The following is a 27,102-nucleotide window of genomic DNA, read 5'->3' on the forward strand; positions in this document are numbered from 1 at the left end:
CATGTTGGCAGCAGGGCAGGCTGGCTAAGGCTAGGTTAGCCCTGCTGTGTTTGTGCCTCCCAAGGCTGCAGGTGACGTGGACAGCAGGTGTTGAGGGCACCTGGGTCTCCTTGAGGGTCATAGTAAGATGGGAGAGGAACACAGCTTCTCTGGGAGGGTGTGCGTGGGGCTGGAAGACCCACAGATTAACGACTATACAAGATTCATTTGTCAACACAGGCAGAATCATAGCTCATGCTCAAATTCAATAGAAAAATAAGCTGAAATTAGATTGAGAGGTCATTTCTTTTTTGGGGGTGGGTACTAGGGATTGAACTCAGGGGCACTCAACCACTGAGCCACATCCCCAGTCCTATTTTGTATTTTATTTAGAGACAGGGTCTCACTGAGTTACTTAACACCTTGCTTTTGCTGAGGCTGGCTTTGAACTTGCAATCCTCCTGCTTCAGCCTCCTAAGCTGCTGGGATTTACAGGCGTGTGCCACCACACCTGGTGATTTCTTTTAGTGTCTTAATATCTTAATACTAGTAATACTTCATTACAACACTACAAATGGCAATGTACGAAAATACAATACAATTTTTTAAAAAGATAAAAGCTGAAGCAATAAAACATTAAAAATCTTCCCAAATGAAAGAAAGAATTAAGAAAAAAGATAAAAAGAGAAATAAAATAATAAATGATAATAATATTTTATTTATTTATTTATTTAAGAGAGAGTGAGAGAGAATTTTTTTTAACTTTTTTTTTTTTTTTTTTAAGTTTTTGGCGGACACAACATCTTTGTATGTGGCGCTGAGGATCGAACCCGGGCCGCGCGCATACCAGGCGAGCACGCTACAGCTTGAGCCACATCCCCAGCCCGATAATAATATTTTAAAGAAAACAAAATGAGAGTCATCCAAGGAAAACAAGTGATTTTAAGTAGTTAAAAATTAAACAAAATTTAAAAGAGCCAAAAATAAATCAAGACAAAAATGAATCAAGAAAACTTACATGAGAAACTTTCAAAAAAGAAAAACATGAACGTTTGGGTGGACTAAAGCTACAGAGAGACTGGCTTGCAAAGCTGAGACTGGCTGCAGGCAGCTGACCCTGGACTGCTGCTCTGGAAGTGTTTCTGCAGAATCTGGAGTGGGGGATGGCGGGCAGCACTGAAGAGCCTGCTGAGGGTGCCAGAGATTCGGGAAGACCTGGGTCACAATAACACAAACAGGAGGCCGCCTGGGGGCAGGTGTAGAGGGCGCCCAGGGGTCTCCCTGGGCCTCCTGCCACCGAGGACCTTCACACACACAGAGTGTCCTTGGAGGCCTGGCCCATAGGGGTTGACACTGCAACTGAAGAGGGCAGGGGCAGGCGGGATGGTGTGGGGAGCAGGGATGACGGCATCCCCTTGCACTGTGCTGGACTGAGGGCTTCACCTGCTCCCAAGGGGCCTGGTGGTATGTCCAGGTAGGCAGCCTCAGCAAGGAAGACTGGAGGGTGGCAGAAGCCAGGCCCCCACACTGCAGCTACTGAATCTGTGCTATCCTGCTCCCAGCTGACTCTAGGATTAGCTTAATCCCCAAGGCAACAGCATCACAGTGAGGCGCTGGGAGTTCAGCCGCTGATGGCCTGTTAATCCTGTAAACCTCGCAGCTGCCTGCCTCATTTAATTTATTTTAATGGATTTGGTTTTTTATTTCAATGTATGTATTTGAGAAAGCCACAGACATGTATGTGAGAGACAAGCCCTGTATTCCTTGCCAAAATGCAAACACATATTTATGAGCGCCTTCATAAATACCGCATGGGTAAAAATCATTTAGAAGGCCCTCTGGTTGGGAGTGTTGATTCTTGAGGCTGGCCCCCTGCATTCTGCTGGAAAGAAGTGGGGTGCCTGAGGTTTGTCAACAAGGATGTCACTGGGCAGACCTGAAGGAGGTCCTGCAGGCTTCTTTGTTGTGCAGCCGAGGCAGAAGTCCTGGCCTTTCCTCTGGCTCACCCCTGCTGCCTCCTGTTTCTGGCCAAGGTCTCTGGTACCGAGGGCTGCACACTGGGAATGAGAACAATTGTTCTGTAAGCCCAGTCCTGAGGCCCCTGGGGGGCCACCGGGGACCATGGCTGAATCTGGGTGTGGACTCCTTGTCATGGCCCCTAGGCAACTGCTCCTGGCTCCGGTCCACATCAATCACAATCAGCTCACTTTCTTAGGTCACCCAGACAGTGTGACTGTCACAGCAGCAGCATCCTCTCTGAGACCAATAAAAAGAACAAAACGAAAGGCGATATGAATGCCAACCGAGCTGTCCTGACTGGGACTTGAGCGTGGCGGAGCCTGGCCAGGGCAGGCAGGGCCCAAGTGCTCTGGGAACACACAGGCTGCGGAGGGGACAAAGCTCCCTGGAGCCACACGCTTGCATGCTGCAGCGGGTGCTGGGCCTCTTCCTAGCCCTACTTTGCATAAGTGCCACATCATGTGTGCTCTGTAACTTGGCTTTGAAGGGCAGCATCGCCTGGAGGCTGTGAGGAGTATAATTTGAAGGGTGCAGCCCGAGTGTCTTGTGGCCCTGAGCATGTGACTTACTCATTCATGACCTGGAACCTTCCACACCCAGAGTGAGGCAGCTCTGGCCAACTCCAGGCAGTTGCTGCAGCTCGGCAGCGTCCTCCTGTTCCCTTGTGGGCTTGCACTCTGAGCCCACTCTTTGACTAAAAGCATGTCTGAGACCCACCTGCTGCTGCTAGGGCTGGGCCCATCATCACCACACATCCTCTTTCTTACTGCCCAGTGACATTCTGTGGCTTAAACACGGCACACCTCCTGTTCCCGTCGATGCCCTCATCATGATTTCCTCCAGGGAGGCCGGAGTGCAGACCTGACAGCCTCAGGCACCCTGACTGAAGGCAGGGCTCCGCTCCTCTCACAACCCTACATGCAGCTCTCTGCACACATGAAAGTTTGCTAAGATCTGCAGTGAGAACTGCAGGTCAGGTATACGTAGACCTGGCCAAAAGTCTTCCATGCAGAGCTGCACGGTCCTTGCCCTCCAGGTCAGCAGGGCACACAGGCAGCCCGAGTGCTCCCAACCTCTACTCCTCACAGCCATGCACACTTCTCCTAGTTGCCATTCCCTGGCCACTGGCCCCTTGGACATCTGTCAGCCGCTCGGAGTCTCTGTTTCTTAACAGCTGCCTTTTTATTTGTGTTTGGTTGCTATTTCTGCACTAATGGACCTGGCACTCTTGTGCCTTTTTGTGTGGCATGGCCTAGGATGCCCTGTAAGAAAAAGATCATTTTTTCAAAATCAACGTGGATTTCTGTGCCTTTTAGCTCATTACCCCATCTCAAATACATCTGTATTTGGTGTGAGATCAAATTCTAAATTTAGTGTTTTTTTAAATTGACTCAACATCACTTATTGAATAGTTTATCCATTTCTAGTGATTTAAATGCTGGTTTGATTAAAGCAAAGCAAGGACTGGGGATGTAGCTCACTGGTAGAGTACTTGTCTAGCACACAGGGGCCCTGGGTTCAATCTCTGATTCAGTGAAAAAACAAAAACAAAAACAAAAACAAATCTCACACACACACACACACACACACACACACAAAGATTAAAGCAAAGCAAACCCAGTCCCGCCCCTGCTGCCATCTGTCCTCCACCCCGCGCCTACCAGGTTAACCATTCTTCCTGATAGTTCGGGGTGCATGGCTCCCCCCACATCCCTGCACTCTTCTGATGGTTTTTAATGCCCGTATTCCCCACATGTACCTCAGTGTGGGGACGCATACATAGGGTCTGATCAGGGCAGAGACGAGGGGAAGGAAGGGCTGCTGAGCCGGGGGGAGAGGGTGCTGGCAGGGAAGAGGGTGCGTACAGGCAGGTGATGTTGAATGTGTTCAGAGAGCTCATGGGTCTGTGTATCTGTGTGACAGGCAGGAAGGCTGCGTCAGGGCTGGCCCTCACACTCCCAGGCTCTCCAGGACTCACCTCTGCCCCTGTCGGGCTACCACCCCAGTCAGGTCCTCTCCTCCCCTGAGACCCTCTGGCCCTGGTTCCTGTCTGGGGCTGTGACAGTGGCCATTGTAGCCCTTTCACCTCTCCTGGCCATACCTGCCCACCCCTGGACACTTCCCAGTGGATGTCCTAGTCCTAGGACTAGAGGTTGTGGACCAGTGCATCTTCTCTCCCCTGGCACTTGCCTTGGGGTCCTGCTCACCTTGAACTCTAGCAAGAGAGGTCACTCTCCTCTAGGTTCCTCATTCCTGGTCTCCCACAGGGCTCTCAGTGGACATGTGTGGGGAGCAGCCTGTCTCCTTTCTTACAGGAAGGCCCGCCACAGGTAATGAACCACATGATTCAGCCAGGAGTCCCCACAGGGGACTGCTCACCTTGGACATGTGGTCACTGGACACCACAGGCTGTTCTCCTGACCCAGGACTGCCCCTTTCGGCCACCACTCCAGTTGTACCAGGAGCCCCACGTGACCTGTACTTAAACTTTCACTCCTGCATGGTTGTACAGTGGTTCTCAAACTCACAGAGGACCTCCTGGAAGGCTGTTCAGCTCCAGAGTGCGGGCCAGCCCAGAGCTTCTGAATCACATCACTATGCAGGAGGGAGCTGTGGCTGTACCTCCAGAGTGTCCTTGGGGTGGGGGTGGTTCCTAGCCAGACACGTGTTTTCTTTAAGAGTGTGTAGCTGAGATGTAAAGAATGGGGTCTGATCACTTCGAGCTGGGTTGGAGCCCCAGAGGGTCCTGCCAAGCCCACTAGTTTTGCCATGGATGGCCTTGCTGGCCCCAAGTCACAGCATCCAGGCCTGTTGGTTCTCTGAGTGTCCCTGGCTAGAAGGCTCCAGTTGTAGGGGTGTTCCTGACCCCAGGTCTTTCTCAGGCTCCTTGGTTGGTGGCAGAATGCTTTATCCAGGCTCCTGGCCCCACCCAGCAGGGCCCAGATAGTGCACACCTCCCACACATGGAATGTGGGGTGCAGGGTCAGAGGGAACCTGCCCAAGACTTGGTCAGGCCAACTCCACCTGTGACCCTTCAGCTCCCAAATGAATCAAAGCCAGCACAATGAGCGCGATGTGAACAGGCAGTCAGTCCACAGTGCCTAAGGACACATTGCCCACAGGTGAGAAGCCTGGGGATGGGCAGGCAGGAGCACAGAGACAGGCTCTAGGGGCGTCCTTTGGTCTGGGTAGCATAATCTAATCTGCAAGGTGCCCCAGTGCCTCTGCATGGTTGTATTTGTCATCCTTTCACTGGAGGCTGAGGGGCAGTAAGTAAGGACGGTCAGGCCTGCCCTTGAGGCAGCAGCACTTGTGTTTCCCCTGAAGGCAAATGGGACAGGTGGGTAATAACTTTATAATTTGATGTGAACCCTCATGATCATCACAAGAGTACACCTCTGTCCTGCTACAGCACGCCATGACTAAGAGCCACAGGAAGACTAGCTTCTGGGACACAGAGAGTAGCAGAGAGAGGGAGACAATGCTAAAAGCTGCACAAAGTTGGTTCGGCTTTCCCCAGGCACAAAAGGAAGATTTAAAAACCATCAACACGAAAATCATTGAATTCTTCTATCCTGCTTTAGTGAAACAGAACATTTTCCATGAGCTGGAACCTGGCCGGGTGCCGTGGCGCACACCTGTAATCCCAGCGGCTAGGGAGGCTGAGACAGGAGGATTGCGAGTTCAAACCCAGCCTCAGCAACTTAAGCAAGGTCCAAAGCAACTCAGAAAGACCCTGTCTCTAATAAAATACAAAAATGGGGATGTGGCTCAGTGGTTAAGTGCCCCTGGGTTAAATTCCTAGTACCAAAAAAAAAGACTGGAACCTGGTTAAGGAAAGAGCCCTTTGGAATGTAACTAGGGACTCACCCTCAGGTTGTAGTTGACAGGAAATGGTATTACTAAGTGCAGGACGTTTCCATGACCTCGCTCTAAGAGGAAAGCTTCTTGTGTCACCACGGGTACAACTGCTGTTCCATAAACTAAAATGTAGGACAGCTGATACCCTAAAGTGTGGGCATTTGTTTTTATGATCCTGGCCATACAAACAGTTAAAACATAAATTTAAAATATTGTATCTCTCAAAGGCAGAAAATTGTTCACTGATACAACAGATTAAGATCAAACCCCATTAGGACTCTGAAACATTTTCCAGCAAATGCAAACACTAGCATTTAGTCTGTCTGGATGGGGCACCAATGGTCGCCATACAGAGACCACGAACACCACCTCCTGCACACCTCACTGACAAGATGTGTGCATCCGAAGGGTCCCCAGCTAATGGAACACTCGATTCATTCAGGCAAGATCGGACGTTTTGTTATTTATAAGCTGCAAAACTCGCATTAGCTTTACCAACATTTAAACACTATTACGCAGTCTGCATAGCTTTATCATGCAAGAAAGTCATGTTTGACGCCCTCCCAGAACCAAAAGAACTAGCTACTTCTCAATATTGATATCGAGCTCCAAAACTGCACATCCTCCATTTGGTAGAAATCGGTGTGCATTAGCCTCACTGATACTTGGGTTTCATGGAGCTCCTGCCCACAGGAACAGACAGCTCAACTGTTTACTTAAGAGGGCAATGTCCCCAGCTGGATGGTGCTGGACCCTGGTTCCTGATAGTGACCAGCATGCTCAGGGTGGGGTTTACATCCCCATCCATATTCACTATCTCTGACAAACAACCTTAAGACTATGTTCATTGTCCTACAAATAATGTTGCTTTACCAGTGCAGAGCATCAGAACAACGTTGACTGTTCAAAAGGAGCCATGTTATTAGAGCAGAGCACTGTCCTCTAAGCATCTGAAACCACTTGCACATACAGTCCAATTTCCGCCTGTCCACCCAAGAAGAGCTCTGTGCAGTCATGGTAGCTCCTCTGAGCACTTCGTCCCGACAACCCACACGTGTGAGAACTCTACTTGCCCTGCCATGCCGCCTGGGTCTGCTTTCCTTGGGTCTGCTGTCCTCACAGCCAGCCTCGGCCACCTGTCCTGCTCCGCTGACTGCTTCCCCAGGCCCACAAAATCCCCTTACCTCAGAACAAAGCAGCCCCGTGAGGTCGGGAGGATCGCGTTGGATGTGGGTACCAGACAGATGGCCACTCTCCCTGTTTAGAGAAGATGAAACGCTAAAGGAGAAAAATTAGAGAGCTGTTTTGTTCTCGACTGAAGGAAGCCACCCATCCCATTGGCCTGGGGTGGGGACCGCGTGACATGGCCCAGGCACATGTGACCTACTTTTCGCCCCGCTCCCCTTGTGCCCTTGGAGGGGCACCCAGTACTCGTGGGCTGTCATTCCAATGGTTCCTTCCCCCAACAGGGCAGCTGAACAAGGCAGAGTGCCTGTAGGACATAGGCTGCAGCAGCTAAGCCCCTGGAATGGGGGGACCTCGGCCCACATTAATCCAGACGCAGCTCTTCAGGCTCGAGCTGTCATCGCTGCTGCTGACCGTCTGCCTGTGGACGGCTTGGGCAGGAGGCAGAGCCTACCCATTGGCCCCGGGCTGGTCCTGGGCTTGGCTGGCGACACACTTGCAGGTTCTCACGGAACTGCATCAGGAGGTTATTCTTCACCAGGACGAGGGCCTGAAACAGCACAGACTGGATATCCTGCCATTTGTAATTCACTGTAATCTTCCCTGAGAAGCAAGCCCACACATAAGCCCAGAAATGGATGAGTATGCTGTGTTCTTGAGAGCAGTCCTGATGTGGGCTGTGATCTGCACAGGTGGGATGCATGGACTGACCAAGACCCCAGGGCTGAGTCACTTGGCACGAGAGAAAGGGGCACATAAATTGGTTCACCCACCAAACTGTGTACTTCTGCCACCTGGTGAGTCAGCCTCCCACTCTGCCTAGGCACCTCTGCCACCAGGTTAAGAGTCAGCCTCCCACTCTGCCTGGTGTGACATGCTACCTTTACCCCTGTCTTACACAAAGACCAGACGACATAACCATCAAACACATGCAGACGCTTGGAGGGAATGTCCAGAGGGGCTGTGGGCTGTGCAGAAGGTGCAGGCTGCACCAGGGAGGTCCCATGGCTTTCCTGTGCCCACCAAGGCACAGAGGAGGTGCAGTCCTACAGGCCTTACCCAGCCAAGTCATCCCCATGGTTCATTACTAAACTAAAATAACCAGATAGGGGATATTCACGATAGAAAAGCACACCCCTAGCTAGTTGTTCCCAGAAAGATCATCCATCTGTGGTGTCAGGAAGTCTCCCTCTTCAGATTGTTGTCCAGGTGGAGTTAGTAAATCTCTTCAGCAAGAATAGAACCAAACTGCCTGTGTTTGCTCTGCTTTTTCACACTTAGCATTACATACTCAATATTCCTCTGTATCAATGCATTCTGGTCTATGTAATAGTGATTGAATATCCCATAGCATTACATTTTGTGCATGAGACTTTTATGGATTCTATTTTATATACTATAATGCTTAAAAATGTGACTAGCCTACAATGACTGACTATGCTGGGTGGCTGAATTGTTATATTAAGCACTATTTTGATAATTATCTTCAAGGTTTCCACCCAGAGGTCACATGTTGGAAACTAACCCACTGTGACAGTATGAGGACGTGGGCCTTTAGGAGGTGGTAAGGGCATGAGGGCTCCACCCTTATGTATAGATTAATGCCATATGAAGGGGCTCATGGGACCAATGTGACTCTTTTTGCCCTCCCATGCAGCGTTACCCCTCCAGAGAATGCCATCGTGAAAGCAGTGATCGCCTCATCCGACAGCATCCTACAGAGGACACAGCACTCCAGGGGCCATCTTGGAAGCAGTGAGGGGCCTCACCAGATGCACAGTCTGCTGACATCCTGCTCTGACTCCCAGCCTCCAGAACGGTAAGGAACGGGTTCACGCTACTGAAAAGTCACCCAGTTTGGGGTATTTATTATAGCAGCAGGAATGGTTAAGACAGCATCTTTGCATATGTCTCTTTCTGACTTCCCTTGTCTTCCTAGAACTATGTAGAAATATAATTTCTATGTCAAAAGATGCAAAGTCTGAAGTTTCTGGTGCACAGTCAGGCTGCTTGGCCAGTACATCTCCACTGCAGTCCAGCTGGGCAGACTCTGTCCTTGCAGATATGTCCTGGAAGCATGGATCCAGCACTGGTTAACAGGAGGGAGGAGGAACAGGAGTGGGAATCAGGATGGCCTTGCCCCATCTGGCCCTGCTGGCTGAGTTCACCACACAGTAGAGGCTCTGATGCTCCTGTGGTGGGTGGAGACAGCAATGGCACAGTGTCACTCACAGCTCACAGTCACAAATCTCAGGGAATGGAGTTGGACCCAGACCACTGAAGATAGTGTTCATCCCACCAGACACCTGGGGGAGGACTGGATACGACCTTGGGTCTGGTGTGGATAGGTCTGGGGTGACTTTGATAAAGCAGTCTGGTGGGAGATAAGCCAGAGGTGACAGTAAGTACAGGCACTGAGGACCTGGTCACTGATGCAAGAAGAGATGGATGGTGGCTGCAGTAGATGTGCAGTCTAGGGCAGGGAAAGTCCAGCTTGATGCATGCAGTGGGAAGAAGGAAGGAAGCACATCAAGTAGGAGTAGAGAGGCGGCCAGGTCCTTGAGGAGGAGGACAGGAAGTGAGTTGTGCACTGAGCCCAGGCTCCCAGGCTAGAGGAGGAACCCAGGCATAGCACCCACAATAAGGCCAAGAAGGAGTGGGCCTGAGGGAGGAGGGAAGCTGAGGCATCACCTGTCATGTGCAGGAGGAGCTGCCACTGAGTTCAAGCTGCTGGAAGGACAAACAGGTGAGAGAGAGGAGCAGCTGGTGCTCGCCCTGTCCTGAGGGGCCACTGCCTGCATTTTGGCGTGGAAGCTGCATGGCAAGTCTTCTGTTGGTATCTCCTGGCCAGGAGGGTGATGCCACAGGGGCACCACAGTTCCAGGAGTCACTTGGAGGGCAGAGACAGGCTGAGGGCAGAGTCCCAGGGCAGGGATCTGTGTCACTGCACCACATTGCCACCACTGGGGTGCTGGCCCACCTCTGGCCATGCCACACCTTTCCACTCCCTGGTTGAGCCGGTTCCCTTTCTGTCCCTTGGATGAGTGTCACTGGCTTTATACTCAGTGGAAGGCTGTGCTCTGCTCCTGCAGGAAGAACAGCTGTGTGAAGTTCTTCAGGGGGTGTCCCTTCTCCCCCATTTATCCGTCATCAGTATTTGCTATACGTTGCGGGCTGTCCGCCAATCCTGTTACCTATTCTGTTCACCACTGCACACTCTTCGGGTTGGCTCCTGCTCTCTACGACATGCCCTTCCTTGTTGGATTTTCATTTTCTTTGTTTCCCCCTCTTGTCTCCTTATCACAGGTGCTCCTGGCTCACCCCAGCTTCCTGCCCAGGCCTGCAGCCAGCCACTCTGCCAGCAGCCTGGTCCTTTTTACTTTGGACCTATTTTAGAAGGTCAGAGATAAGGCGCCACGTGAAGAGCAACCATGAACTGCAGGTGAAACTCATATTTAGTTGCATAATTATGCTCTAACTATGTTTTACAAATCAGGTTGCATAATTCTCATATTAGCCTACTCCGCCCTTGCCAATGTGCAGCTTATTGAAAGCACAGAGTGAATGGAACAGTTTATAATGAAATCAAGAACCTAACGGTGTCACTGTGCAAATCAGAAATGTTTTAAATTTCAAATTTAGGAAGTGTTTGATGAGCTTTTTTCTCTGAAACCACTGGAATACACAGGACCTATGACAGACTGCTGTGGTGGACGCAGTGGCAATGAGAAGGCTTGGGCAGGCCTGCCACTGAGCTGGAAGTGGGTGACACTTGCTCTGGCCGTGGGTTGCAGCCGCCTTTGCCTCTGCACCAGCAGCCAGCAGGTCAGACTGGGCCTCCATGGAGAGAGAGCTCTTTCTGGCCCCCATACAAATGACTCCTATGTCTTTTTTGGGGTCATGTGTCACAAGAGGCTGGGGTGGGCATTCCTGGCCCCCCCCCAGCCTCTATAACCCCATCCAGTACATAGACTACACTGGGTTAGTGACTGCCAGGGCTCCTTCTCTGTACTCTGTGGGAGCAGCTCCTTTTTCAGGCATTCATGTGCTAAGGAAAGGGGCCACCCCTCCACCACCTTAGAGAAGCCTCTGGCTATGGACCAGCTGGTGGCTACCAGGCCTCTCTGGTGAGAGGCCCTAGTCATCAGCCCTTGCCCAATGGCCTGGAGTCTGGGACCCTGTGTCCAAGGAGCAAGGTGGAGTATAGCCATTCCTGCATTCCTGTCTGCAGGTCTCCAAGTGCGTACCCCTGAGTGCCCACTTGTGGGAGGCCATCCTCGCTCATGATTTGAGTTACCTCCCTGGCTGGGTGAGAGGCGCTTAGACACAGCGGTGTCAGAGCCTTCCCCACCCTGTCCCAGGTATGAGGGCTTGTCCGTGCAGAGGCGTGCCTGGCCACTGACCCGAAGACCCAATCATTGGCCCTGACCTTGGGATGCTGCCCCCTTTAACCTTCACTGGATGGGATTTTCCCTGGAATTTTTTGTTCCCCAATAAAAGCTCACTCCCTGGCGTGCGCGCTGTCTCCCTCTCTCTCTCTCTCTCTCTCTCTCTCTCGCTAGCCTCTTCTGTAAACCTCGCCACCGCATTAGGTGGCTGGAGGCGGGAGCTAGGAGAAGCCACCTCGGAGCTGGGAAATAAAGGTAAATGAGAGTCTGTCTCTTTAATTCTAAAACTCACTAACAATTTTTATGCATCGAGCTTTCTTTTATGAGGCTCGTGCGCTGCTCGTGCGCTGGTCGCGTGGCAGACCCACTTCCCCCTGGAAAGGCCACAGGATCTTGCACAGAGCCCAGGGAGGCCCAGAGGGGTGCTCTGGGCAATATGTAGTGATGACACAGGGACCAGGCTCATTGGGAGCTCAGCAGTCACCTGATGGCTGCTATCTGCGGGGTTTCCCCAGTGTGTGAGATGCTGCCTGTCGGGACCAGCGTCCTCTGAGCAGAGGCAGGGAGCAAATATCCCTTCTTGTTGGGAAGAGCGAGGTCACTGATCAGGACCCAGACCCAGTAGCTGGGATGCACTTGCACTCTCCTGATGCACAGTCATGCTGGGCACCCCACATAGCATGCCTCACTCACCTCCACCAGTCCTCTCCTGCCTGGCCCCCATGGCCTGGGCTCTGCTGGCCAGTTCTACCTGGTCCAGCAAGGCTTGCTCCGCTCTCTGCCACCTGCTAAGCACCTGCTGATGCCAGGCACTGCCCCAGGCCCAGGCACTGTGGTACAGCACCAGGCACTTCTTGTCTGCCTGGTACCTGCCTTCTCTTGGACCGCAATGCATGCTAAGAGATGAACAGAGGGTGACTGGCATGGGCAAAGGGGCTAGTTTGGATCTTGCACATGCTCCTTAGGGGAAAACCTCACCAAGAAAGGCACTTTAGAAGGGGAGAACTGCTGACCCTAAGATGGAACCATTCCTGTCTCGCCTTACCTTGGAGCTGGAAGGTTATGAAGGTGGAAGACTCCTGCCTTCTGCCTGAGATCACTACTAAAGGACTTCCTAAAACCCCTTCTCCTTCGACACATGCCCCATTCTTTGCATGCTACGTGTGCACAGATTTCTGAAACAGTTTATCTTTAAGGTTTTCTAAGACTGTGACAACTTGGATAGGATGCTCTGGACAGAACTCAGCAGCAGCACCCCCACCAAAGAACCGATGCCAACTCCTGCCTTGGGTCTTCAAGACCAACAGTCTCCTATGCAAGATCTTAGGTAAATTTGTCCCCTTTTTTTCCAATAGAAACTTCCCCTTGCTCAGCCTCCTTGAGTACACCCACAGTGTGCCACAGCACACAGAGTTCCACTGCAATGCTCTGCTGGTCCCAACACGCCTACCAACCTTGGGAGACTTTCTGGGCACATCTGCTGGGTCACCAGGGGCGATACTGAGGGCATGAGGGAGAGGTCTGTGAGGGTCCCTGGGGAAGGGCTGGCAAGGCCGTCGTGAGGGTGAGGGCAGGGCTGAGGAGCAGAGGAGGGTGTCTTGGGGACGGGGTAACCAGAGCAGTGCTGTGGGGAGTGCTGTGAGCCCTTAGGCACTGTCTCTCAAGCTGACTCCCTCAGGGAGTCTCTCTATGCAATACCCCCATAAAAGTAGACAGCAAGAGCCCAGGGCAGCATTATCCGCCTCCCCCCCAGGATCTGCTCCAAATGTGGACCCCAGAGTGGATGGTGCGCCATGGCTTCTTGGTCATTGACATGTTGGTTCAGTGGTGGCCCTTCCTCCTCTGCTGTGGGCTTTCTGTTCCCCTGGATTCCACCCATTACTTCTGCAGCTGCACCCAGTGCCTACCCAGCACTTGCCACCATGCAGAGGGTGAGCAGGTATGTGGCCCCTGACCTGAGCAGTGCACGAGCCTCACTGCAAGATCTGAGTCTGCTGGATAAGTCAGAGGCTCTGACTTCCCTTGAAGCCCAGGGAAAGCATTTATATGTCAGCTCTAACTGTATGGGGTCAGCTGTATCAGAGCCCTTCCAGTCCTACTTGGATCTCCTGTGTGTGCACCACTCTGCATGGCGTCCAGGCAAGGACCCGGTGGCATCCACACTCCGCACAGCCCCGGGTTAGGGTCTACAAAAAAGTGAGGCCCTGGGCTGCTCCACCCCTCATCATGGTTCTCGGTCTCTGATAGGCTGTTGAGCGTCAGATTTATGTAAGTAAAGCTGGGATGAGCCCAGGAGACCACTGTGACTTCTCTTGGGCTCGCTTGAGCAGGTCACTCTTCCCTGCCCCTGCTCTTCTCAGCCCCCAGACTCTTTTTCTCCCTCTTGGAGTCAGAATGCTCTAGGTTTCTCTATTCTGCTCACCTTTTACTCCCCATATGTGCCCACGTCTAGGATCAGGCAAAGGAAAGGCAGAGGGAGGAAAAAACCAACAGAGACTCATCCCACCTCTTGGGAGGGACCATGGCTGCCACCCTGACTCCATGGCCCTGTCGCTCCACTGCTGCCACCATGGGGTGGCCTGGAGTTGGGTGTAGAACAGAGAAAAGAGCAAAACTCTGGGCCTGCTCCCATCTTCTCTAAGCATACGGCTCCTTGGGCCCTTCCTACACCTTCTCTAGAAGCTCCCTGTCAGGTGTGGGCCAACCTGCAGGACTGGGCTACCATGAAGCCAGGGCAGCAGATGCTGAAGGAGGAGAGCGGCTAACCACTGTCCTGCTCACCTCCCCAACCTGCCAGCTGTCATCTGCTGCCCAGAGCCCTGTGTCAGGGCTGCCTGCAAGGAAGAGAGCTTTCTCCACCCCACTAGCCAGCACAGAGTCCAAATGTCCTTTCTACTGTTCACCTCATCAGAAAGGACTTGTCTCACAATGAACAATCCAAATGAAATTAGATAAGCGATTCTTACTAGAGCATCAAAAGAATAAAGTTCTTTAGTACAGGCTTAACCAAAGAGGTGAATGACTTAGACCCTGAAAACTGACAGAAGGAAAACACACACACACACACACACACACACACACACACACACGCCTGAAAGATATCTGTGTTCACGAACTGAAAGACAGTGCTGTTAAGATGCCAGTTCTATCCAAGCAACCTACAGACTGAATGCCTGTCAGAAGAGCAGCAGCAGCATTTCTGCATGCCTTAACTTCCTATGGAGTCGCAAGGGATACAAAAATAGCCAAAACAATCTTGAAAAGAACAAAACTGGAGGACTCACAGTTCCTGACTTCAAAATCTATCACAAAGCTATGATCACCACAATAGTGTGGCGCTTGCATACAGACAGACAAATGAATGGAATAAAATAAAAAGCCCAGAAACCTACCTTTACATGTGTGGCCAAATACTTTGGACAGGAGTGCCAAGAACATTTGATGGGGAGAGGACAGTCTTTTCAACAAATGGGGCTGGAAAAATCAGGTATCTACATGCAAACAAAAGCCACATACCAATATAAACCCCAAATCAGACTGAAACATAAGAGCTGGGACCACAAAGCTCTTAGAAGAAAATAGTACAAAACCTTCATGATATTAGATTTCATAATAATTTCTTGGTGAGGACATCAAAAGCATAAGCAAAAAGTGAAAATAAACTATAAGCAAAATTTAAAATTTCTGTACAGCAAGAGACATGATTAACAGAGTGAGAGGGCAACATGGACTGGGAGAAATATCTTTTGAACCATACAATTGGAAAGGGGTTAATATAGAGTATATAAAGAACTCTTACAACACAACAAAATCCAAGCAACTCAACTGAAAAATGGGCATAGGATTTGCACACACATTTCTCCAAAAAAGATGTACCAATGGCCAGCAAGCCATGAAAAGGTGATCACATCACGGCTGTGGATGGATGAGGTCTGCTCCCAAGGGCTCACACGCTGGGGCTTGGTTCTCAGTGTGACGCTGCTAACAGGTGGTGGGCCTTAACAGGTGGGGTCTGCGGGAGTCCTGAGGTCACTGGGGGTATGCCCTCAGGAGGGATTAGGAACCGGTTCCTATGGAACCCCAGCCAGTCCTGGTCAGTTTCTGGTTTCTTGCCTCTCCACAAGGTCCCTCCCTGTTGTACACGCTCCGCCAGCATGATGCCATCCACCATGAGGCCTTACCACGACGGAGCAGGTGTGGTGCCATGCCCGTGAGCTTTCAGGGCTGTGTTCTAAATAAGAATCTTTAAAAAATAAAGTACCCAAACTTAGGTATTTCATTTTAGTCACATAAAATAGTTACCAATCATGAGGGAAATGTGAATCAAAACCACAATGTAATACCAACCCATGCCCATTAGGGTAGCTATGATTTTAAAAAAAAAGAAAAAAGAAGTTGGTGAACTGTTGACAGGAAGGCAAAATTGTTCAGTGACTCTTCAAAAAATTAAAAATAGAATTACCATATGACCCAGCAATGATACTTCTGGATATATACCACAAGAGTTGAGAGCAAGGTCTTGAAGACATATTGTACATCTATGTTCACAGCAGCATTACTCACACCAGCTGAGAGGTGGGGGGAGCCTGAGTGTCTGTGGATGGGTGAGTGGAGAAACAGAGTGAGACCTAGACACATGCTGCAGGACGGATAAACCTTGACGGCATCGTGCAAAGTGAAATAAGCCAGTCACAGGAAGAAAATTAATGAACGGGGCTGGGGATGTGGCTCAAGCGGTAGCGCGCTCGCCTGGCGTGTGTGCGGCCAGGGTTCGATCTTCAGCACCACATACGAACAAAGATGTTGTGTCCGCCGAAAACTAAAAAATAAATATTAAAAAATTCTCTCTCTCTCTTTCCCTCTCTCTCTCTCTCACTCTCTCTTAAAAAAAAAAAAGAAAATTAATGAACAATCCCACTTACATGAGATCAAATGAGAGACAGAAAGAAGAAAGGTGGGTGGCAGGGACTAGGGCAGGGGAGCAGGGAGTCATTCATGGTGAGAGTTCCAGTTGTGCGTGATGAAGAGTTCTGGAGGTGGCAACCAACAGTGAAAGTTCCTAATGCCCTGGACTGTGCACAGAGAAGTGGTTAAGACACAAAATTCTAAGTCACATACATTTTACTGTAATTAAAATGAAAATACATTTTAACAAAGGATAGTGGCATGGACACCTGCACAGGCAGGGTAGGAAGTGCTGGTCTGAGCTTTCAATCCATGGTCTAGCCCCCACACTGAGCCCACTACCTGGCCTCTCTGGGGCTCGATTCACCGAGCTGTGAAGCAGGCCGGCTTGAGCCCCTTCAGTGCTTCAACTTGAGGAAATAAAACCATTTCCTTTGCTTTTCGTTCATTGTTCCTTTCTTGAGACTCCTTCTTCTCCCCTTCCACGGACGGGGCTGATGTGCTGTGCTGACTGTGCTGAACACGCAGCCCCTCAGCATGGCAGCTCCAGGCAAGGCTGCCCTTAGGCTACTTGTCACAGTCCCATTCTTGAGTCAGGCGTGCAGAGCACCGCCTCAGGAACCCCCCTCCAGGGTTGGATGCGGCTTGTGTTACATGTTCTTGGCTATCTATTCATGCCTTTGCTGATAAAAACAAGGGCTTGACCTTGCCAGTGCTTCTGGAGGTTCACTCTGCCCGGGGCTGCGAGGCCCACACCTGCTCCCCACTGCACACCCAGTACATGGTGCCCAGCTGCTCTGTGGCCTGCTTCCACCATGTTTTATGTCTACTCTCTTCCAGGAAGGAACACTGAGATCCCTGCTGCACCCACACCCACAGGACCCAACCGGCGTGTGCTGTGCTGTGTGTGGGGATCTCACCCCTCAGAGATGCCTGACCCACAGGCCACGATCTTGGTGACTCTCCAGCCCTGCCTGTGCGCCCTCTGGTGGGTCGTCTGGGAGCCTCCGGTTTTTGCAGATCTAAGCTGCACCAAGTGGCGTAAAGTCCTTCTAGTTTTCATGTCTCATTTTCTCTTCTGTAGATTATCTTTCAGGTACATTCCTATTTTTCTTCAGAAGCTATAGTGCATGTTAGTTTCCTGTTGCTGATGTTATAAAGCACAAATTTAATGGCTTAACACAATACAAATGGATGCTCTCACAGTTCTAGAAGTCAGATGTCTGACATAGACCTCGCTGGGCTAGACTCCAGGGTCTGCAGGACTGTGTTCCTCCTGAAGGCCCTAGGAGAGCCTGCAGCACCTAGAGGCCACCCCTTTTCCACCTTCAAAGCCAGCAACTTGACACCTTTAGATGTGACTCTGACCTTCTGCCCACTCTTCCACATGTGAAGGACCTAAGCAGGATCATCTCACATAAAGGTCAACCTGGCTCACAGCCCAAGCCCTCTGCATGCTATCCCTGCTATGCAAGGATCAGGACATGGGCACCTGTGGGACTATTCTGTCCCCATCCCCAGAATGGGGGCTTATTTAGACTTCCATGTGTGCTCAAGATATTGACGCCTTCTTAGTTTCAGACTCCCCAAATATCTTCTCCTTTTTCTCATTATTTTCCCCCATGGAATCCTTCTTTAAAATCTTTTCTTTTTCTTTGGTGGTACTGGGGATCAAACTTAGTGCTTTGCCATTGAGTCACATCCCCAGCCTTATTTATTTATTTATGATTGGCACAGGAACTTGCCAAGTTGCTGAGGTTGTCCTTGAACCTGCTGAGACTGCCTCCTGAGTTGTTGCTTTTTTGAAATCTTTAATTTGGTATAACTCAACTTACCAAACTTTTGCTATCATTTTTGCTTTTTTTGTGTTATTTATAAATTCCTTTTTACATCCCAGGTAATAAATGCATTTAAGCTTTTTTAAAATCAATTCCATGGTTTTCACCTTTTGCACTTAGGTCTCCATCTGATTCGATGCAGACAGCACACTGTTTGGTAACCTTGACTCTAGACCTTTGGGCCTTCTGGCTTCAGTCTTCTCTAATGCTGATAAAACTCATCTCAAATCTCCAGAAACCTCTGGATTTTCATGTTCAGAAGTAAACTTCTAAAGGTTTACTGAGTTCTTCAAAATCCACCTGGAATTTTGATTGCGGTCCCAATGTGTTTGTGAATTGAGTAAGGAAAACCAACACATTTATGTTATCAACTCTCCCAAGACAGGCTGTGAACATCTCACTGCACTCTTGTCCTCCAAGTCCTTCTTAGAGCATTTAGCTTTTGCCGCAGTGTTCTGTGCACCCTCACTTGGGTTAACTTCCGGACACCTCATGGGTTCTGCTAAACTAGTCTGTTTGTCCTAGTAGGTTTTGATTTTCTTGACTTTTCTAGAACAGATCATCACACTTGTTTGCAAAGAATGCCAGTGTTACATCTACCCTCCGTATTCCTGTGATGGTCCCTGCACATGAGGAAGGCTCACTGTGGTGGCAGAGCTCACCCTGGCCTTGTTGCTGACCTTGGGTGAAGGCATCTAACATTCTCCACCAAGACAGCATTTGTGGTGTGATGGGTTCCTGGGCCAAGGCTGGAGCTCTACTCTCCTGGTTTGTTAGGAGCTCTTGCCATTGACGGCATGGACTTCATCACCTGTGCTGCATTAGTTGAGTTAAGCCTGGTATTATTCTTTACCAGTCCACTTAACTAGTGAATAGCACAAAGATTGTTTGAAATCTTATGGTGGACCCTATTAAATCACAATATCTTCTTTATTTGTTTTAAATGTACTTTGATTTTGACACATTCATATCTCATATTGGATTTTTAGGCATAGTTCCAATAACCTGGGCTTGCTCTTTCTTTGTAAACATTACATGATATTGGAGTTGAGATCGGTTTGTATTGGTCTGAGTGCTGGGGCTCTCCTTCTCTGCTTTCTGGGATGGCCTATGTGAGTTAGAAGCCTTAGAGGTCCTTAAAGCTGGGTACAACTATCTGTGACACACACGAGTGAGGCCTTTTGTGAAAGGCAAGTCTTTGATAATAATTTAAATGTGTACTGGCCCACTCAAGTTCTCTCTTTCTTCTCAAGTCTATTTTGGCACTGTAACTTTCCTGGGAAGTCATCCGTTCTTTCAAGTGTTCAGTTGTGCTGACGTGTGGCCATTACAGTACTGCAAGCCTTCTTCTCAGTTGTCATTCCTTATTTTTGTGCCTTTGATTCTTATCAGTATCACCCCTCCATTTTCTTGAACGCTCTTATCAGAGGGCTAACTACTCCTTAAGAGAACACCAGCTTTTAGCTCTGCCATTTTCTTTCTTTCTGCGTCCCCCATTTCATTGATTTCTGCCCTTTCCTACACCAGGCTTGGGAAAGCCACAGGGACCACAGCCACAGGGTGGCATCAGGTGGCATAAAAGTACCCCTCCTAATGCTGCCCTGCCCTGGGCTCTAAGGACCCAATCTCAGACACCCCCCAGGGGCCTCAGCACCCAGAACAGTCTTCTGCTCAACATTCAGGGCTTCCCTCCTAGTTCTCCAGCTTCCCAGGGCAACTCTGGGTAAGTGGCCATGGGCAGACTGGGACGTGAGGGTGTGCAACCACAACCAGCCCATGGATGCTGGAACGAGGGACCCTTCCCCCAAAGTCCTACACAGCAGAACCTCAGGGCCCATCAAGAACCAAAGCAGGGAAGGATGCGGGACTGTGCCACTTCCAGCAGCTGCATTCCTCAGGGGTGAACTTGGCTCCGTGGCCCACGTCCCTGATGAACAAGCAAGCACACAGAGGGGACTTCACAGCAACTCACCTTCCCCCATAGGCAGGCTCTACGGTTCAGAGCAGGTCCATAGATGTGAATGCCAGGTGCACTGGGCTCAGAGCATCATCTCCAGAACGGGGAATCTGCAGAGGGCTGGCTTGTCAGTGCCCGCCTACCTGAAAGACAAACAGGAGCACGTGAGCTCCAGTGCCTGGTCCTGTCCTTAGGACAGGCTTTGGTAATCATTTCTTGCATTTGACAGAACAGTGCCCATCTCTGAAGCATTCGAGTCCGAGACCTGTGTGAGGAGACGTGTGTCAGCAGAGCTGGCCCCAAGAATGCTGCCTGGTGTAGCCCAAGTAGCAGTGCTGTACTGGGTGGCGTCCACCTCACAGTGGGTGACCCAGGAGAAATATTTTGACAGATCATATAAATGTTCTACTTATGTTAGGGGTTTTATCTGTGTACACCCTAACTTTGAAATGACAGTTATTCAATGAAAATTAATTTAAGTACATCGCTGCGTCCCACTTTCACAGCCAGTGAGATAATTCCCTTCAATCTCTCCAACCCCAGCCTGCAACTCTGCCCTCGGGAGTCACCCTCGGCACAACCTAGTGCTTCTCCACAGCGTCTCATTGTCAACTCAGTTTATACTTTGACTTTTGTGCTTTTAAAATTCAGGTTTGCTGCCAACACTGGAAACTGGATTCCCAGCCACAAGCACTCACTTCAGAACACCATCCTCCTTGCTGCATTTGGTCATCTGCTCCACAGGTGCATACTTATGGTCCCCACAGACCACTGCCGTGGGCATCCTAAAGGCACACTGACTACAGTGTCCAGCACCTGGAACTGTGATCAGTGGTAATCAGAGCCCATGCTGAACGACAGGGCCTTTCTTGTGAGCCACATGGCAGCCATCAATGGTTCTCCCTGAAGTGGTTTCCCTAGTATGTCACATCCCACCACAGCAGGAGCTTTCAAGTGCAGAAAACAAACAAAAAAACCCCAATGCAAGAAGATCCCATGAGGGATGAGGCTGAAGGAAACCCCTCTCCCTCCTCCCTCACCAGGGAAGGCTGCCACACTGGTGCAGCAGAGGGCTGGGAGTGCCACTGGCTAGAGGGTGGAGACCACAGCTGTAGAGCTGGGCCCTGAGCTCCGCGTGTGGGACATACCAAAGCCACTGATGCACACTTTAAGAGAGTGGACTTATGGCACATGAACTACATCTCAATTAAAAATCTAAAAAACACACACAAGGTAATACTCAAAAGTTAAGGAAAAAAGAGAAAACAATGCAAGACACCTCCTGTTAAAAGTCTCAGATTTCACAGGCGTGCGTCTCCTCCCTACAGAGAACAGGGAAACGATCCTGACAAAGAGGCACACACCTCAGGAGCTCAGCAGCTGGGAGAGGAGAACAACCGGGTGGCCAACAGACTGGCAGCCGGGAGAGGGTGAACCAGCAGTGAGCAGGTGGGACGACAAAGGAAGCTGGGACCCGAGCCCACGAGGAGAGGCCCGGGGACCACCACTGGTCTGCATGAGCAGGAGCACCAAGGGAGCCTGGCTGGGGAGCCTCAGGACTTGCAGTCCTTGGCCCTCTCTGTCACTAGCGGAGGGCCTGGAGGCCCCTTCTCTCAGGTGGCACACTCAGGCCCCGAACTCACGACAATGAACGTTTTAGAGATGAAGAAGTGTCAAAAGCTGGGGTGAGTGTAGCAACAGGCTGCACAGGGGGCCTTCCGTCCCTTGTCCAATGGCCTCAGAGTTCTGTAGCCAGGATGGTTTTCTCACCAGAAGAACTGAGAATCCACTTGTCAATAAAATATGAGGTAAGAGAAAGGACACACCAATTCTGTATCTGGAAGACCCCAGAGTTAAATGGCCAGATCCCTGTGTGCTCTGCCAATGGCAAAACCACAGTGGAAAGGAGCAAGCCCTGCCAGGTCACAGCAGCAGAGCACACTGATCCACACCCCAAGAAGTGAGGTTCCACCCAGAAGTACAAAAATGGAGCAGTTGACCTCAGGGGTCAACACACCGACTGCAGGAAATCCACAGGAAGGGCACAGAAGGGTGTGACACTGAGATGACGGTCTTGGGACAAGTGCTTCAGAGCAGGAAGAGAAATAGGAGCTGGGGTAGAAAAGAGAAGGGTTCAGGAAGAACGGACTTGAGCTTCCCACAAAAATAAAGGAACACTGAGGCATCAGAAGGCACACTGATTCAATCCCAGCTCCAAAAATACAGTTTTAAAACAATATAAATACTGCATTTGCTGACCAGCAGAAAAAGGATGCTCCTAGAAAAGAGCCAGTAAGGGATGGGGTTGTTGTTCAGCAGCAGAGCACTTGCCTAGCATGTACAAAGCCCTGGGTTCCATTCTCAGCACCACATAAAAATAAACAAACAAAATAAAGGTATTGTGTCCAACTACAACTAAAAACTAAGTATTAAGAAAGAAAGAAAAGAACAAGTAAGCCCAAGCCTCATCCCTCAACCCACCCTTCCCTGCTACAGCTGGTGCAGGAAACTGTGTGCTTTTAAAAGAGAGAAAATAGGCACAGAAAATCCTTTGTGGCACAGGATTGCCTCAAAGTGAACCCCATCAGCAATGACAGAACCCCACGGCAAGGTGGGGAATGCCAATCAGCATTCCAGGACGGAGGCAGAAGCAGATGTGAGATCACTAGAGCAAAGACCTACAACACTGTAAAATGCAAATGGAGCGCTAAGGCAGACAAAAGTGGGAGCTGCTAAACAAAATCTAAGCAGAACTGAAGAAACGGACAAGGCCTGTAAATAAAGACTGTTATAGGGCCCAAAGGGGAACCGTTCAATTGACTGTACAGGGAGCACTGGAAGCCATCCAGAGAAAATGAGGCAGAGCAGGTAGCAGCCATCAAAGAGAAGTGGTCAGTACAGAGCACCAGGCAAGAAGTGAAAGCCGTGAAGGAGAGCCAACACTTAAATCAACTCTTACCAAAGTTTTAGGGGAAAAAGACTCACAGTGAGAAGGTTTATCCCACACCTGTGCAAAGTGGCCCATGGTGGTGGCCTCCAGACAGGCACGGAGACCAGTGAGACAGAGAGAGGGTTCTCTAGCACGGAGTGCAGGCAGAGGAGCAGCGCACTCGGCTTAGGCAAGGACTCCGACTCCACAGGCCAGAGGGGCCATGCCTTCACAAATCCCTGAAGACAGCATGGCCGCAGGGCCTCCTCTCAGTCAGACAGGCCTTCAAAGCCAGAGCTTTAGATATTCAAAATCATAAGCAATGCCAATGCCGTTGTCATGGGCTTTGTGAGAAGTCTGCTAAAAGACAAGCTTCTGCAAACCAAGAAACACCTGAAACAAGAAACAAGTTTGGCAGAAATAAGAAAAATCCTTTGTGGATCAAAGGCTGAAATAAAAACTGGGGTGATAATAGAAAGATTTTGGGGAGAGCTGTTCTTAAAAGCAAATACAATATGGGAAGCAGAGGTGGATAAACAGGAAAGAAAGGGGAGCAGGGAAGCTCACGGACCATGGCATGGGGAAGAGGTGGGAGACAGCAGTACCTCCAAGCTGGCAGCAGGGAGAAAGGTTAAGGAATAGCAGCAGGGGCTCGGGCCCACAGAAGGTGGTATTTAGCCAGGACTCTGTGCCTGCCAGTCCTGAACCCACAGCTCATGACCATAGGTGAAAAATATTCAGAAGAGACACTATCTTTATACTGGGCACAGACAGCCTTTCTTCCTCTAAGCAATACTGTGTAACAACTAACTATCCACATGGTGTTTATGCTGCACTTGTGCCATAAGTAACCCTGAGACACGTAAAGTGTATGCGAGGCTGTAAGCAGATTCTATGCAAATGCTGAGCTGTGTTGCTCAAGTGACACAGGCACGTGTGGATTTGGTATCTATGGGTCCTGGGACTAATTTTCTACAAATGCAGAGGAACAAATCTAGACGGAGGTAAGAAGCCAAACTGTGCAAGTGGACAGAGCAGACAAAGGTGCAGAGGAGTCCAGATTAATCACCATCTCCTTATTCTTGCCACATGGAGCTCTCCAGCCAAGCTGAAGGCTCTCCTGGTGGGTACCCTGCAATACTGATGGAGGGAGTGGCAGAGAATGTACCCGGGGGTCCCTTCATTCCAAGTTGGGCACACATGGGGCCACATGAAGGGGTTTGGCAGGCAGGGCACCCCCAGCCCAACCATCCAAATTATAGAGAGTCCTTAGGTCTGGGATGCTCTCAGGGCTCTGACAAAGTGTCAATGGTCAACATAATCAAGCACAAGGCTTCCCTGAAGTGGGGGCACTTGAGAGGGCTAAGCCTTTACTACATGCAGCAGTATCCCTCCATTTCAGAGGGACAGGCCAGCCCAACTGAAATAGCATGGTCATGTGCACACTGAGGTGACTGTAGGTGGGCTGCAATTTGAGACAGAAACCCCAGGAAGTAAGACCAGAAAAGCCAAGGGAGGGAGATAAACACAACTCAACTACTGGCTCACAGGCCCTGGCGAGGGTGCACCTGGGTACTGAGGGCATATGGCAGGAGGGTGACCCTAGGGAGCAGTGGAGCTGCATCTAGACGGAGATAAGAAGCCAAACTGGATATGTGTTTGTGCAAGCCTCAGAATGGGGGCAGTGCAATCCGTAAGAAGCACAGCTGCAAGAGGGTTTCAGAAGGGCTGGGGCTGGGGCTCAGTGGCAGAGCGCTTGCCTGGCATGAGTAAGGCACTTGGTTCAATTCTCAGCACCACATATAAATAAATAAAAGGTTCACTGACAACTTCTTAAAAAACTTTTTAAAAAAGAGGGTTTCAGAAGAGCCATGCTGTATTATGGTATGTAGATATGTGCTTTCTGGTGCTGGTGCAGGTACAGGCTGAGGTGCAAAGGGAAGGACAAGAGGTCAGAGGGGAGCTCTGGGATGACGAGCACTGATTGTGCATGTGTGGTGAGGAGGCACACAACTAGGGGCATGCAGGAGAATGAAGGGACAGTGGCCACAGTGCAGTCAGGAGACTGCGACTGTGTGTGATGAGACAAACCAGCCTTCATCCATCCGACGGGAGATGTTTACACACGTCTCTCAACTGCAGTCCACAGAGGTGTAGCCCCCAAGGTAATGGCAATATAGAATATAAGAACAACACCAAACATGGTAATGTGTGTCACACAGTCTGTTCCCTACAATCAAAAGCTACACAATCTCCTTAAACTCCCAGAAACAAACTAAAAATGGACAATTCTTTAGCTCACAATCCAGTTTCAACAAATTTTGAAGACATGGATCAACAGACTATGCTTTCTGCCTACTAGGAAATTAAATTAAGTATCTCTAGAAAAGACAACTTCATAATTTTGGGGATATATATTTTAACAGTGTTTCTAAATAGGAAATGGATGGAAGAAAGTAATGAAGTTGGAAAACAGATCTCCACAACACAATTATTGCATGCCCAAATCAGCAGTAGGGCCAGGTACAGTGGTGCATGCCTGTAATCCCAGTGTCTTGGGAGGCTGAGGCAGGAGGATCACAAGTTTAAAGCCAGCCTCAACAACTTAGTAAGGCCCTAAGAAACTTAGTGAAACCCTGTCTCTAAATAAAAAATAAAAAGGGCTGGGAATGTAGCTCAGTGGTTGAGTGCCTCTGGGTTCAATCCCTAGTACCAAAAAATAAATAAATAAACAAACAAACAAACAAACAAATAAATAAAATGGAAAATAAGTAATAGGCAAATACAACCTTACAATACAACTTTACAGGAAAGTTTATAGCTTTAAATGTCTGTATTAGGAATAAATAGTAGCAGAATATTAAATGACAGTAAAAAAAATCCAACAGGGAGTTCAGTGTCAACAGAAAGTAGAAAAGTAACAGAAAAGCAAAGGAAAAAAAATATCAATGGAGAAGATCGGTAAGTACAGGAGTTGGTTATTAAAGTCCCACGTTTAGGGTTGGGGACACAGCCCAGTTGGTAGAGTGCTTGCCTCACATGCATAAGACTCTGGGTTCAATTGCTAGCACCACCAAAAAAAAAAAGAAGAAAGAAAGAAAGAAAAAAAAAGTCCCATGTTTATTCAGTTTTCCAAATATTTCAAACAAATTGACACAGGGTATTAAAACAGGTTGAAAAATCAGAACATATATAATTCTACTAATACATATAATTGTTATATGAGTACATATAACACTCTGTTTAAGTTTTCACAGGTGTTCTGCAATTGGGATGAGGGACAGAACAAGTTAAAGTGAAGTCTAGGTAGCACACAGCCCTCTGATGAGTTTGGCCAAGGAAAGCAACCAGGCAGCACAAGGACAGAGGTCACCAAGAGGAAGAGGACGAAACAAACTGAAAGACAACACTGCCTGACCTCCCCATTCTGCTGGCCACAACTCTGGACACTGTGCAGAAAAAGGAAGTCCTAAAATGGGGAGACCAGCAGTGGGCTGGCTGGGGCCCTTGGACCTCAGGGATAATCCAGTAATGGGTTTACTGCTCTTGGTTTTGCTGTTTTCCTCCTGCATGCTGCAGATGGGTCACCAGAAAAGCTCACAACCTAAAAATGCCAAATGGCACAGAATATAATTAATAAATAATAGAAGTCCCCCCTCCCTTCCCCCCCCAAAAAAAAGGCTGCTCTAAGTCAAGGACCAAGAAAGGGGAAGCTAGTAAGTCATAAATTCCTTTGATAAACCCTTCCCCACACCATACAAAGGTCACACACCCCGACAGAAGAGGGCAGTGGGAGCCTGCCCCTCTCTACACAGACACAGGCTCCCTCCCCACCTGGTGTCTGTGGGGAAGGAGGGGTCCTGGATCTCCACTCCAGCTTACTTGTAACAAGGTGTCCCTCCCCCAGGTCTTGGCAAAGGCTGTCTAAAACAGATTTAGATAGAACAGAATCTCACATGACATACCGAAATTTCTAGGATACAGACAACAGTCACAACTTAATAAAAACTAGGATCATCTCAATGTGAATATATGAAAAGA

The 27,102-nt window shown here is 49.5% G+C and overlaps 1 protein-coding gene across 9 annotated transcripts in view; it reads right to left on the reverse strand.

Annotated features, from left to right (window-relative positions):
- Positions 1-27,102, reverse strand: part of Pcbp3 (poly(rC) binding protein 3) — a 221,859-nt gene that overhangs the window by 54,138 nt on the left and 140,619 nt on the right. For 5 of the 9 annotated variants that reach the window (XM_027922250.2, XM_071614965.1, XM_027922248.2 and 2 more), the window contains exons 3-4: positions 20,148-20,275; positions 14,825-14,923 (exon numbers count right to left, since the gene is read on the reverse strand). In XM_027922250.2, coding sequence (XP_027778051.1) covers positions 14,825-14,870 — 46 coding nt within the window. In that variant the 5' untranslated portion in view covers positions 14,871-14,923; positions 20,148-20,275. Of the gene's footprint in view, positions 1-7,043; positions 7,138-14,824; positions 14,924-20,147; positions 20,276-27,102 lie in introns of those variants that run through there. The other 4 variants (XM_027922252.2, XM_027922251.2, XM_027922254.2 and 1 more) reach the window with 4 other exon arrangements.

This window comes from Marmota flaviventris, chromosome 8 (genome assembly GCF_047511675.1).
Source record: "Marmota flaviventris isolate mMarFla1 chromosome 8, mMarFla1.hap1, whole genome shotgun sequence".
Taxonomy (NCBI): Eukaryota; Metazoa; Chordata; class Mammalia; order Rodentia; family Sciuridae; genus Marmota; species Marmota flaviventris.